At 41.6% G+C, this 15,105-nt stretch overlaps 1 protein-coding gene across 1 annotated transcript; it reads right to left on the reverse strand.

Moving 5' to 3' along the window:
- Nucleotides 1–4,034: 4,034 nt before the first annotated feature.
- LOC147731324 (G2/M phase-specific E3 ubiquitin-protein ligase-like) lies at nt 4,035–13,444 on the reverse strand (the record flags this gene model as incomplete). The annotated part of the gene is made up of 5 exons (XM_086958724.1): nt 4,035–4,257; nt 8,279–8,451; nt 9,407–9,588; nt 12,925–13,238; nt 13,329–13,444. Coding segments are annotated over 5 exons (1,008 nt in total), but the record flags the coding sequence as incomplete, so codon positions are not given.
- Nucleotides 13,445–15,105: the final 1,661 nt, after the last annotated feature.

The following is a 15,105-nucleotide window of genomic DNA, read 5'->3' on the forward strand; positions in this document are numbered from 1 at the left end:
TCAGCTGTTAAAGCTCAATCTTCAAAGCTAAAGGTGAAGGGTGTGCAGGTTCGAGTGTAGGACCCCCCGTTGCTGCAACAGATTTTCTCGATGATGCAGCCTGATCGGGGGACCGATAATTCAAGTCCAGAAGCAGGTTCATAGAAAGCCGAAGGCCTGTTTCTTCACTGGAGTCCTTACTTCTCCAAGTACAGTGGCGGAGGCCTCGGCTGCTACCTGCTGTGTCCTCAGCCCAAATGTTGGAACCCCCTATCTGCATGTCAGCTCTCGGAAGAGAGAGCATCATGTCATAGGAACTGACATGTGTGGCAGGGCTTTCTTTTCTGATGATGCATGTATGTTACTCATTAGAGTGTGTACCTGCTCGGCTTAGGGTCTAGAAAAACTAATGCTTTGAATGGTGATAATACTCAACAGAGTGTGCAAGATGGTTATATTATTTTTCAGGCAGTTAGGCTTTACGTAGACCAACAAACAGCAACGCAGCATATGAAACTTCCATTCAGCTGTTCAAAGAGCAATGTGTTAGAAGCAGCATTACAAGGTCATTCAACCCATGAAAGAGCATCTTAAGAGGCATTTTTCGATACATTTCCTTACCGTTCATATATGCTTCTAACTGAGGCATTGTTTGTTCTGTGATACAGATACGTCAGACTTAACAACTTCCACAAACATTTCCAAAGAGAATTATTGATGAGAAAGTTGTAAACAGACCTACAAGGGCAAGCTTCAAATGTATTTAGTGGTACGATATGAATTGGCGTAAAATATTTTGGGACACTACTACTCACACACCAATATAATAATTGTAAAGCTGCTCATATTTTCCATATAGGCTGTAGGTATGGTTTAAGCAAATTCATTACCAATAGTATGGAAGTGCAATAAAAATATGTTTTTAGTTTTTCTAATGTTCTTTTTATTTGATAGTATGAGTGCTGGGATTATTATAATATATTTGCCATATTCTGATGCACAAGGTTTTTATGTGCAGATTGTCCATATTGTCTATTCTATTATAAAAAAAAAACACCAATAGTTGTGATGTTGACTGCTTTCAGGTTCCAGGTAGAGGCTCCTCACATTTACAAAGACTCCTTTCAGATAAGAGCTTCTCTGAAAGGACTCTCGGACTCATAAAAGTCAGGATCGAGATGAGCATAACTAATTGCAGAGAAGAGTGAGATACGCCTGCCTTTTTTCCTATTCTCTGAAGGTAGTGTAGGAACCAAGTTCCCCTTGGAGTTATGTGAATCTTTGTGGATGTGCCCTGCAATTTGGGGGTTCACAACACAGTGCAGTCGGTCCCTGCTGACCACTCGTGGTCCAAAAGACACACAATTGATGGACGGAATGCAGAACAAATCAAAACATTCACCCCCAGTCAGGGGATCTAGGTTAAATCCATCATCCCTTTGCTCACCATGCCACCCCAGTTTAGACCTGGCCATATGCAAATCAGTCTTAATCCTGTGCCTCATGGGAACAGTCCATCCCGAACTCCCAAGCCAGGTCCTCCCTGGACCGGAAACAAGCATCCTAGGACCCATTTCGGGGTTACATGGGTGCAGTGCTCTCCATGCCACTGGAGTCAAGCTATCCTGACTGATGAGGGTTGAAAGCCCGAAATCAGTCCTAGGATGCTTGTTTCCAGTCCAGGGAGCACCTGGCCTGGCAGTTTGGGCTGGACTCTTCCCATTGGGCGCAGGTTCAAGACTGATTTGCATATGGCTATGTCCAAACTGGAATGGCATGGTGAGCACAAAAAAATGATGGAGTTAGGCCCAGAGCTCTGTACTGAGGTGAATGGATGACATTGTTCTGCATTCTGTCCATCAATTGTTCTTTTTGCATCTGCCCACTCATGGTGGGCTGAACCAACTTCACTCGGGTGGAAATTGTCACGTGGGTCTGCTTGAGACAGTTCATAATGATAATCAGCACCTGACCCTTGTTACTGACACTAGAGAGCTCGAACCCAGAAGGATGGAAACACCTGGGAGGAGGACTAGGGCACAAGGCACAGTAACTCAGTAAAGTAATTGTAGCTATAACCTGTTCTTTGAAGCATTACATTTTACATTTGTATAAAGTTATTTTTCATAAGCAAAGTAAAGCTATGGGTTAGATGATCAGTTACTGCTTTGAAGGCCAATAGATGACTTTCGAGTTTACATACCCTCACACTACCTCACTGAGAAGCCTGGAACTGCTTGCCATTGCTACAACTAAGAGTGAAGTGTTAAAGAGATTGTACATAGCCTAGTTTGCACAGCCAAAGGTTCACTGTAGCCTTTTAAATCAGAGGTAAATTACCTCAGGACTCAGGCCCAGTAGCCCCTGCTTGCCCAGTGGCCACCCAAACAGGGTCTAACACAAGACACACTAAAAAGATGAAACTAAGAACTCCGTCATTCTGAAGAACTTCTATTTATTGACAACCAATGTAGTTTTATTGGTGAAGATAGTTTAGAAAAAAACTTTATTAATCATTGCAAAAACAAACATTGACAAAGTTTCAGGAAAAATATTTTTTTCAATACATTTTCTAATTTGCCATGATGAAGACAGGAAGGGAAAGAAATGTGCTATTATCAAGGCACAGAGACCTGCCCTGTGGCATTGAGTTGATTTCACAGAAGTTCAATGCCCTTGCATTTCGTATGCTGCCACAAGACTCTCACCTTCCCCGACAACAGCATGATCAATCCTTTGTATCCATAACTACTTTGTCATATATGTAAACCTTATACCCCTCATTTTAATGTGATCATTTGGCTCGTCCAAATCCTGGAGAATTCAGTATCCCACAGTCCATGTTTTTTTTTAATTCTTCAAAGGATATTGAAAGGGGGAGGTGCAACACATTTCCACAGGTGTTTGCCTCTGGAAACATAGACATTTCGACTTGGCCATCGCATGCATGCATAAAGTCTATTGATGGCTGAGGATTAAAGCCAAGTGGTGGAACTGTGTTAGCGCCAGTCACAAAACACAGAATGTCCTTTAATTTGGCTTCACATGCAAGCTCTAAAAGAAAAAAGAAATATGAGTCAAACTAGTAAAATTGTGATTACTGCAACGATTGTGATTTTTTTATTTCATCTGCTAAATGAATACTCCAGTAATGGTTGATATGTGAATAATAAAACCCCTGCTGATTTGCTGTGCATCATTTCACAAAAAACTCCTCAAATCAAGATGATCTGTTGTTAACAACAGATAACACTTTGAGATCTGGTGTGAGAGTATGTTACCATTTCCACAATCCTGCTCGCCTTACTCTCCCTTTAACCCCTTAGCTGCTCACGACGAGCTCAGCTCGTCATGAGGCACACTGGAGCTGTGCTTATGACGAGCTGAGCTCGTCATGAACAATGGGGTTCGATGAGGTTCCAGCACAGGAGGGGAAAAGTCATAGCAGCCAAGGTGTTAATAGAAGTCTTCCCACTGTTCAACATGGAGTAGCATAGGTATTCTCTGCTGCTAGACCTGCATCTGACACTCTCTGAGTCTTCACACACAAAAACCACTGTTTATATAAACAACTGCGACAAGCCAATAACCTTATCTTAAAGGCTTTGGGCTCGAGGTAGCTGCAATCTCCCCTGTGAAAAGGCTTTATTCTGTCAGAGACCCACACAGCAGACCCAACCATGCTCTATATTGATTTGTATTACTTTTCCTTGATGCAGTACATGAAGCATCATTCTATCGGGGTAGCTAACATTTTACTGCCAGGACACTACAATTAAGCCTGAACAACATTAATAATAGACATATCTTACAAAATGAAGATTGAAATAAAGTAGGTATAGACTTTACAATTTTGGATGCATTATCCTTTTGTTCTTATTATATATTTTACTCTGTACAAATAAAACGGGTTGGTCTGTTCCTCCTTAACTCTCTTTCTCTACAATATCTTTCGGAAGTCTTTGACACCATGTTTGCCATAATAGGCTGGTTTAAATTATAGTTTCAACAGATGTGTCTCATCAATAGTTGAGCTGTAACAAAATGAAAGAATTTCACTTGCCTTCACAATCTTGGAGGTAATCTCTCCAGTAACCAATGATGTGTTCTTCCTGTAACCGGTGGTTACTGCCAGATGAACTGAATTGAATGTTAAACATTCCATTTATGATATCAGTGGTGATTTTGTGTTCCACCCAAATGAATGCCTCTTCAAACAGTTGTTTATGAATTTCCATGGCCTGAAGTACTCCCAGAGTTTTTAACCCCTCCTTTAATCTGCAATAAAGAAAAAAGAATACCTAATCATAAATAGTGGAACTATTGGTCAAATTATAATGTAAAAGTTATCATAAAATTAAGGTATGTCTATGACATATCTAAAAATCCTTCAGTGCCCTATGTTCGAGCTTCAGTCTAAATAGGAATATTTAAAGCTAGCTGTTGGAGACCACTGACAAAGGCAACTTCTCGTTCTCCTGTGGTTTGAGATGATTTCCTAGCAGCAAGGTAGCACATGACCTGCAGCTTTTTTTTAAAAAAAGTAACCAAACCCAGCATGCACATTAGTAGAGGACAAACTGTTGATTTTCAGATCTTTTTGGCAGCCAATTTTCGACTTCAAACTGTGGACCCTTTGGAGTGTGTGAATAGGACCTTAGAAACTGTGCTTGGACTTTTAGCAAGGCCTGGCCAACCCTGCATAATACATTGTTATTTTATGCATTAGATGAAAAGACCACCTGGTTTTCAGTCATAAAATGTTGAATCATCTTATATTGATTCAGTATTTTTGAAGTGACGCCTACAATACACTCCTTCCAAATATCAAATTTGTATGGAGTCAGAAACCCATTTTAGGAATTTTTACAGACTGTTTTAATCCCTGGCCTTCGTTCTGCTGACAAGTGATAGTTAGTCACCCTGTCTACTGCTGGAAGGGGGACAAGTAGAAAATACCTCAGATGCAGGCTGCCTATGTCCGACCCTGGTAAGATGGCGCCCTGTGGCTGAGTAATGTAGAGGGCTCTCTGAGGCAGTCTGCAGGGGAGAGCCTGTTGATCATTAAAGGCGCTTGGTGGATTGAGGGGACAGATATTTAGCATGGCTGGGATCAGCAGTGACCCAAATTGGCTGAGCAAAGATATTGTGATGAGCAAGGCAGCATGGCGCAGTGATTGCCCTGAATTAAATCTACACATTTGTGCCTGGCTGATGCTCCCCTGTAAACAGAACGTACACTTTTAATGAGGATATCAGCTTCTGGTGCTGGAGCAAGGGTTTCCCCGTAAACACAAGTGCAGACTGGGGTCCGTTTTGTACACTGAACTCCCTGAGATTGCCGGACAGACAGGGGATAGCTAATCAGTGGAGAGTTAACACAGCGGTATTCGAATATAGAACCTCTTGCAAATAAGGAGCTTAAAATGCACAAGGCCCCTGGGGCCAACTGCATTACAAGTGATTTCTTTAAGACACACCCACCAGTGTTGGTACCTGATGTAACAACCTTATTTAATAGTATCCCACAAAATAGCAAACTTTCAATAACAATGAGTGAAGCCCTACTTACAGTAACACCTAAACCAAAGAAATCTCAGCAGCTCTGCTTCCTACAGACCGACACCCTTGTTAAATCTTGATGTTAAATCTTGCTCTGGAATTCCAGCAGTAAAGCTGAATAGCTCTGTTTCACAGCACAGTCAGGATTTGTCTAATTAAGAGACATATGATAACAGCTGGTGGAAAAGGTCAACATAAATAAGATCCTGGTCATATAGTGGCCTTGGACACGAAAAAGCTTTCGATTGGGTGGACTGGGTCTTCCTCACGAGGACTATAGAGAGGTTTGATCACAGATTTATAGCATTGGTTTGGCTGAATTGCAATAATCTTATGTCCCAAATCCTAGTGAATTGCAGAAGAAAGAGAGGGTATCAATGGGTCGAGACAAGGACGGGCTTCCCACTCTCACTGCTTCTTTATGCTCTTAGCATACAACCCTGTGAAGCTCATTAGGGCCGACCAGGAGGTCGGAAGCATAATGTTTGGGCAGGAGATTCATAAAGCATTCTTGTTCGCTGATGATGTCCTTTAATCATTTACTGATCCCTCAAGATTTTTCCCTTGAATTCAACACCTTCTTACTCGCTTTAAGGGAGTATAAGGCTTCATTGTAAACACAGCAAAGTCAAGAATTTTCAGGCTTACACTATCTTGGGGCAAGGTTGAGTAACTAGCACTAAACACCCAGTACCAATGGACAAATAAGGCAGGCACATACCTGGGTGTTATATTAACTCCTAAGACTTAGGACCTTTACAAAGCTAACTTTCCACCACTTCTTCAGGTTATATGAGAGAACTGTCGGAGGTGGTCCTCTCTGTACCCATCTTCATTGTGGAGGCTCAATTCCATTAAGATAAACTTAGTTCCTCTAGTCCTCTATCTTTTCCAGGCACATGCTATATTGGTCTGCAGGAAACTGTTGGCATCCCTTAATCAGTTGAACAGTTGTTTTATTGGGCAGGCAGAGAGGGCTACACTCTCTGATAAACAGGCATAAATATACATGACTACCAAACCATGGGGGGCGACTTGCCATACCCGGACTTGCCCTTATACCACAGAGTAGCCCAAATGAAGGCGATAGTAAAGTGGTTGCTCTGACAAACACAGATGCAGAGAAACATTGGCCACATATGGAAAGGGTGGTGATAGGATGCTACATTTGGGACCTGATCTGGAAGTCAAAATCTGAATGCATACTTAAGCAACCCCCACAAAGGCAACTTTCATAGTCTAGACATGGTTATTAAGAAATCTGCATTGACATCATTCCCCTCTCCACCCACGCCATTGATTTGAATACATCATTTAAACGGGCAATAGATCCAGGTCCCTTTATTAACCTGTAGGAGGGAGGGGCTGCCATACTATCTGTTAGGTTTCAGGGAAAAGAGATACTTTTACTGTTGGAGCCTGCAATAGTAAATTTCTTGTAAATGTATAAGATACACTCAATGGTCTAATTGGTCTCTCCAACCCTGAACAAATAAGCAGCTTCCAGAGATTTAAAGATCTCCTTTCAGTTGAGATGTTTGTGCAGGAGGGCCTAGGGTTAGGATCACCTTTCTAAATAATATGCTACTCACCTCGGTCCCAACTCATACTCTGCAAGAATTTTAAGATAACATTGAGGGCCTTAGTTAGATGGTACTACTCCGGTCTACGCAATGGTGTAATTCCCAAAAAATCTTGCACACGCTAGCAGGAAGGGAAGCTCATTATCAGGTGAAATTTGATTGAGATCTATATCCTACTCAGTTTGAAAAATAGGCCAACACTCTTTGTTGGCAGTTTGTGGATTATTATGAGGCTTTAAACACATATGGTGGTAAAGTCCTCATGTCCCCCTTTTCTGGAAATCATTACAGAATTTAAAGTGATACTTGGATATACCAGGTTTTGCTTTGTTGGGACTATGCTGTAACTTGTTAAAATATCAAACAATTGCTGAACAATTGAATTTGTGGAATAGTTTGGGGTCAGTTAAAACAAGACGGCGGATTGGAATGAAGTTGACCCTCCACCCGTGTTAATGTGATATCTCAGTCTATTCGGACAACTGTGAGACTGTTCAATGTCCTGGTGGATATATTTAGAAACGTTGAGGAAATGTGTGGCCTGCTAATCAAGTTTTTATTCAATAGGCTGCCATTACTTTTCTATCCCATACACATGCAAGCCCTGAATCTGTTACATTTTTAGAACTCCTTTTGGGATGCCAAGACTTGAATATGAGAAGTCCAATACCTCTGATGCTCTGCTTTGTATGCTGATGCCCATTGTGACTATGAAAAGAAGGTAGTTGTTGCATAATTTATTTTGCAATTTCTATTTGGGAAAGTTGGGAAGGTGGGAAGGCCTTTTTTTATTTCTTATTGTTTGTTTTCTTTATTTTGATTTGTGCTGTGTGGGCTGAACATATGGGATTGTTGGGATTCCTGTTATTTTGGTTAGCCTTCTATTTGTGCCCTCTGGAGGAAGGACTGCACAAGTTGTATTGTAAAATGCCAATAAAAAACTGAAACAAAGTAAATGTAAAATATATTTGAAACACATGATGTGCTTGATTTCACAATCTGTGTTTGGGACATTTCTGACAGTGTGAATATGTACGATGCCATTAGGATGGACAGTGATTTATAGTAATTACTTTTTAAAAATGGACATGCATGTATTGCAAAGTCAAAATGATATTCTTTTATAATGCATATGCATATAAATATCGCTGTACCTAACTAGTGAAGGAACAGTCCTCCCCACAATGTACCAATTGATGATATCTTCCAATAGTTCTTTTTTGTCATTCAGAGATTTTAATGGACGGAAGCAACCTGCCACACTTAGAATTGTGCTGTGTTTTTGAATCAATACTTGAAGAGTTTCAAGAGCAGAAGCATCCTCAATCTATGGAAAAATTAAGATTGTTATATTTTGAATAAATAGTAACAAAAAATATGGCCATCTGCTAAATAAACATATTTGTTCAGTAAGTTGAATGTTTCCAAAAGTTTAACAGTCAATGGACTAAAACAGTATCAACTGCTACTGTAGTTAATGCTACTGTAGTTTTACACTAGCTACACTCTCTCGCTGAATGGAACACCAACTGGGAAAGAGTGCAAGAGAATTAGACAAAGATGACTAGCACAATGGCCTAATGTACCTGAATGTGTTTGGCAGTAGGTTTTCTTTTAGTTCAAATGCAAAATTCCACACTGAGTGTATTAATCCAGAATACAGATGTATAGGTCCTCTCCTATATCACATTGTTTGCAGAAACATGGTCAGGAAGGCCCCTTCTATTATGTTATTAGTCAGTGTTGAAAACTGTAGCAATTCCAGGGAAGTCTCATGGGGCAACTGCAAGTGGTAGATGGTATGACTCTAGTTATGTGACTGTAACTTTGTCTTCTGGTAATGTGAAGACTCTGACATATCAAGAACATATCACATACTTTTGATTTGGTGGTATCACCAAGAAATATAGATCAACATCGGGTTAACAGTAGGACGTTCTTGATTGATCACTGATGCAAGAATGTGGATTTGTGTATGGCAGTTGAGAGAGTAGCAAATACGTAGAGGTTGCTCTGGAAACTTTAAAAAAGTGTGGAGGACCGGGAATAGACATTCAGGATTGACCCAATTCCAAATAGATGAGTGTGATTTCTTTTCATATTCGTTTATAGTACATTTGGCAATTATACATAAATCTAAGGTACATGAATAACTATTAACCACAAAATTAAACGCAAATGATTTGCATGTTTTTGACTTATAGACCCACAACTATGTGAAAACAAAATAATAAATATTGATAAACATTCATCAGGACAAATGTTTACTATCTATTGCTTACCTCTTGCAACATGTCTCGTGTATCCGGATCTACCACATCTACCAAACTGCAATTCACATTTTTTGCATCAGAAACTAAACATTGATACAAAACAGGCGACACAAAATTTGGAGCAGTCCCCCCGTGAACTAGGGAAACGGCCAGGGCTTGCCCAGCATGGTAATAGTCATCATTTCGCATACCTTAAACAAGAAAAAATAAATTAAATGTATTGCGTTCTGCTTATCTATAAAACATTTATTATATATCCCTGAAACTAAATTTATTGCATAAAATCTAGAAAACATTATCCAAGAATCCACAGCCTGATTCACGAAGGTACACGTGCAGTAAAGTCAAGCATGCAGAGTTTCGGCATTTGTGGCGGAGCCTTCACACACGGGGCTTAATCATTGTACTTGGGCCATAGTCTCCGTACTCGGTGCAGAATCTCCACACTGCAGTTCAAGACACTCGACTCACAACAGTAACTTTATAAATCAGGGCCCCAGTTCAAGACTCTGCACTCTTAACAGTAACTTTATAAATCAGGACCCCAATATATTTTTGAGAGAACAAGAGTTTTAGACGGATGGCCTGATTACAAGTTTACCTGTTACTTTAGGCACCTGATAAATAATTTTACCATAGGGTACATTAAATATTGGTTGTGATCAATAACACTTATTACTAGTTTGTGGAGAATAGCATGCAGATCTTGGTGTTTAAAACACCAAAATCTGCATGATATAGTAAATACCCTGTTTTTCTCTCCCATTGTCTTTCGACAGGTTTTGCATGCTAAAATGTAACGACAGTTGAGGTTATTTTTTATATCCAGTAATGATCAAATGCAAGATCCTGAAGAAAGACCGCTCCACCCGCCCCACTCGCCAGCATCCACAAAAGCTCCCTCTGCATGACAACCACTGACTCGGACGATGCCTCGCCCACAAAGAACACATCCACTTCCAGACCAACCCAAAAACGAACCTCAGCGGAACCGTCACCTACAGACTGCCTGGCCCCATGTTCCATTCACCAATGTCATTGCTAACCCCATCACATCCCACGCACTCGCCTCCACAGACTACATACTACTTGGAGAACTAAACTTCCACCTGAATAACCACCACAACCCTAACACCCCCGCCCTCCTAGAGAACCTCAGCAACATAGGACTGCAGCAACTTATCTCTGCCCCCACTCACACAACAGGACACACACTTGACCCTGTCTTCGCAGGAGGAAATAGCATCTTCCTCTGTCACATCATGGAACTGCTCTGGGCTGACCATTGCATCCACTTCTCCTTTAGAAAACGCACCACACAGAAGCACACGCGTCGCCTCCCATGCACAATCTGCAACCTCCACCAATTGATCGTCAACTGAACCAACACACTCGCTCCCCTCCAGAAGACTACAAGACAACACAACAAGAAAGCAAACTGGTTCACCACAGCACTCCAAGAATCCAAGCATGCCTGCTGTCGACTGGAAAAGACATGGAGAAACAGCAAAACTCCGGAAACACGCATCCCCTACAAAACAGCCACCACGGCATACCACAAACTCATCAAATCCACAAAGAAGAATTTCCTCAAAGACAGAATACTCTCCAACACCCACAACTCCAAGGACCTCTTCTCCATCATACAGGAATTTGACAAACCCAACAGCGAAACAGATGCCCCTCACTCCCAAGACCTCTGCAATAGACTCAGCTCCTTCTTTCATCTCAAGATCAAGACGCTCTATTACAACTTGGACGACCAAGACCTCTGCAATGCCTCAACCCCCACCCCCAGCAATGTCACCCAACAGACCCCTGCCCGCCACACATCTTACACAGGGCTGCCACAGCCATCGCATCCGAGCTACATTGAACCATCAACTGCTCCATTGTGACCGTCACATTCCCCGACAACTGGAAGCGCACCTAAGTCAACCCCCTCCAAATTAAATCTCGCAGACCCGGCGGACCGCAAGAACTTCAGGCCCATCTTGCTGCTTCCTTTCGCAGCCAAGGTCATCGGAAAGGCCATCAGCACCCAGCTAACATACTTCATTGAAGCCAACAACATCCTAGACATCTCCCATTCCGGATTCTGCAGCAACCACAGCACCAAGACCACCCTCCTCGCCGCCACAGATGACATCCCCGCACTCCTTGACCAAGGCCAAACGGAAGCCCTCATCCTCCTGGACCTATCAGCAGCCTTCGACTCTGTCTCCCACGCAAACTAACCACCAGCTTCCACGACACCAGCATCCAAGGAAAAGCCTTAGACTGGATCCGCTCATTCCTCATGGACAGAACACAGAGAATAAGACTTCTTTATTTCCTATCACAACCAACAGAGACCAGATGCGGAGTACCCCAAGGTTCCGGCCTCAGCCCCACCATCTTCAAAGTATACATGGCGCCCCTCACAGGCATCATCAGAAACAAAGGTTCAACATCGTCCCTCTACGCATTCGACACCCAACCCATTCTCTCCCTCACCAAGGAACCCGACATCACCAGGCACAACTTCCAATAAGGGATGAAAGCTGGCAAAGTTAAATTCCTTGGAGGATGATTGTTGGGGACATGAATTAATAACCCAGATTAAATGTCTCCACCTCGTGCTTATATATGTAGTTTCTGATTAAAAGGTACAACTCATTCCTACCCAAAGAGATTCACAACAGGGTGTTTAACCAGGAATAGAATATTACATACAATTTTTGGACCTTCCAGATGTTTCTTTCTTTTAGCTGCAACATATTCTGAACTTTACCATAAGTAAGGTGCTGTACCCAAAACGTTCTGCTTTCTCAAACCTCCAAGAAGATGTCTTGATGGTCTCCAGTGGAGGAAAGAGTCTATCCTGAGAACTTGTTTTTTAAGATCTGCATCTACAATGGACTGGAATTTCTATACACAACAAAAACTCCTACCGTTATGACCCGACCAGTGTCTCAAGTCCCATGTATCAAACTAATTCACGCAGTGGGTTATTGCCTTTGATATATGGGCCTATGTTTCCAAATATGCAGGATGCATCTGTACAGTTTGGGTGATTAATTCATACACACTGCTGCCCCCGAGCATCAACTAAGATTACCTAATGCAGAATCTCTAAAGTTAGGCATTATTTGAAGTACTTGTCAGAGAAATTTTCTCTCAATTGATAACAGTAACTACTGCAGGAAAACCTTAGCCCCTCATTTAATACAAAGCAAACATAAAATATATAATGGAGTACATGCTAGCAAGGTTGTTTTACAGGCTGCAAGGGATATATTCAGTGGGTGGAATTTAAATCAGTCTGCTCTTGCTGCATAAATGAATAGTATAGTTTAGTATTCCCTTCACTATTCCCCTTTTAGTAAAAATTCTTTGAGAATGCCTGATCAGTGGTATCAAACAAACTTTGAAGAAGTCAGTAAGTAATATATTATAAACATTATTTACACTTTTAATAAGTATCTTTTCCCTCCTCTAGAATTTGAGCAGTTTAGAAAGGTTGGAATATAATAAATGTAAGGTACCTTGGGCATCACAACTGAGTGTCTTCCTGTTTTCGTGTCCCTCGAAGAGTTTGCTGTGCTGTAAATGATGCATTAACAATCGCAAAAATTCCTGTGTTGGGCCGCCAAAATCAACAGCTCCTTCAGAGTTACCAGAGGAATCAGTAAACATAACAGATATACGGTTGGTTGCTTTATAGGTTTTGCGAAGGAACGCACGACGTGCTCCATCCCAAATGTTTCGCCGATTTATGTTGAACTTGCATGTCTTTTCAGAGTCAATTTGTAAAGCAAGGTTTGATAGTAGATCCTTCAACGTTATATCATCGCTCTCACTGAAATACAGGAAATAAATAAAGCTAAGCTATCAATTGTATTAGTTAAAAATTAAATGTATAAATCAGAATTAAAACTTATAAAATTACCTTTCGTGCGCCTCATTTTGTTCCGCAATATTGATATTTGAGGTATCAAACTCTTCATCGTCAGGAATGTGCACATTATCAACCAACAGTTCAGTGTAACATCTAAAACAGTAAGAATAGTGTCAACTATTACTATGTTAAAAAAAACAATCAAAGTATCATCCTATGCCTTCCTGTTACAAGTCACCTTTATACATGACTTATAGGGCAACATGTATGAAAGTTAGAAATATAAAAAAAAAAACAAGAGGGGGAGGTAGAGCAAAGGGGGTTGGATTCTTGCTCCACAGAGATACTTTAATAAACAAGGAGAATCCAACTCGCAGGTAGGGTGAAGTGTTCAACAAGTGTTGAAGCACTTAGTGTTTTGTAAAATACCCCTCACACACCAACAGGCCCCTTGGTGTCATGCTTCATCATCGGGGTCTTCGCACCCCTCTAACGCGATGCGGCGTGCTGCGACCAACGACTACGCGGGAGCACTTATAGTTAATGACTATGTGTGGTGCATGTGTGTGGGGTGTATTTACAAGTGAGTGGTGGGACGTGGTGAAGGTTTAAAAAGTACCTGGCATATGAGTATATTGGAAAAAAATTCATTCTAAACTCTGGCTGGTACTATTAAAAAAGGGTGCAGTGTGAGGTCAAATCTGTTGTGTTAATGAACAGGACCTCTGGTGTGCGTCGACATGTTTCGGAGGCAAGCTCCTTCTTCAGGACGGGGGCACAACTTCCCCACCTTACTCACGTATTTCTAGATAATATCAAGATGTATTTACAGAAAAGTGAAATATTAGGCTAAATGTGCCTACAGCGGTCTGCTACAAGCTCAATGACCTGTAGAAAGACAAAAAGAATTATCAACTAATGGTTACCCATGTACCGGGTAGTTCAAGCAGGTGTAGTCACCTGGAACCTCACCATTTGCTTTTAATAAGCCCTGTAAAAGAAAAGATACTAACATCACATACAACACAGAAACACAAATACTAGGAGTTACTGGCAATAGTTGTCATACTTATGAAGCTTGCTTGCTTGCTTCATGAGCAATAGGAACGTCTGGGGTGTTGCTATTTTTGCAATCTGTAGTGAGAAGTAATGCAGGTGTAAAAGTACATTTTCACTTACTTAGGAAGTTTCTTCATGGTACAGGAACAGGGTCAACACTGATTTGCATATGGCTGGGTCTAAACTGGGGTGGCATGGTGAGCAAAAGATTGATGGATTTAACCCAGATCTCTTGACTGGGGGTAAATGTATAGCGCCTTTCTCAGAAAAATGCCAGACTTGCGAAAGGATGCCAGGCAGTCTGAATTTGCTGCTCTTGCCTTTTGCGACCTGTTAGAGGGACCTGAGGAGTTTGGACCCCCTTCCTCTTGAAACCCAAGGACTGAAAGGTCTCCAAAGATCATGAGGCTGATTCCCTGGGCAGCTCCAGGAACTTAAAAAAGCTGAAAAGAGCGTTCCAATGAAGAATGCCTGTTGACCATTGGCAACTGGACAATAGACTGAACTTTGCTGTTTCACTCTGCCAGACATCTTGAAGGGCAGAATTATCATTATTTCATGCCGCACAGTGCAGCAAGCCACCTTGCTGAGTTATGCTGCGTGAAAGAGAAAGGTCAGAATTGCACCTTATTTAACACGAAGTGGCGCATTCCTGTATGTTGTTTGCGCTGGCTCACTATGTGCTGCCCAGCTCTAACGCAGACACCCTTGCACCGTGGTGCAAGGGTGCTTTCCTTGCAGACAGGACTGTTTTTGTGCATGAAACCTT

The sequence above is a fragment of the Lissotriton vulgaris genome, chromosome 2_1 (assembly GCF_964263255.1).
Source record: "Lissotriton vulgaris chromosome 2_1, aLisVul1.2, whole genome shotgun sequence".
Classification (NCBI taxonomy): Eukaryota; Metazoa; Chordata; class Amphibia; order Caudata; family Salamandridae; genus Lissotriton; species Lissotriton vulgaris.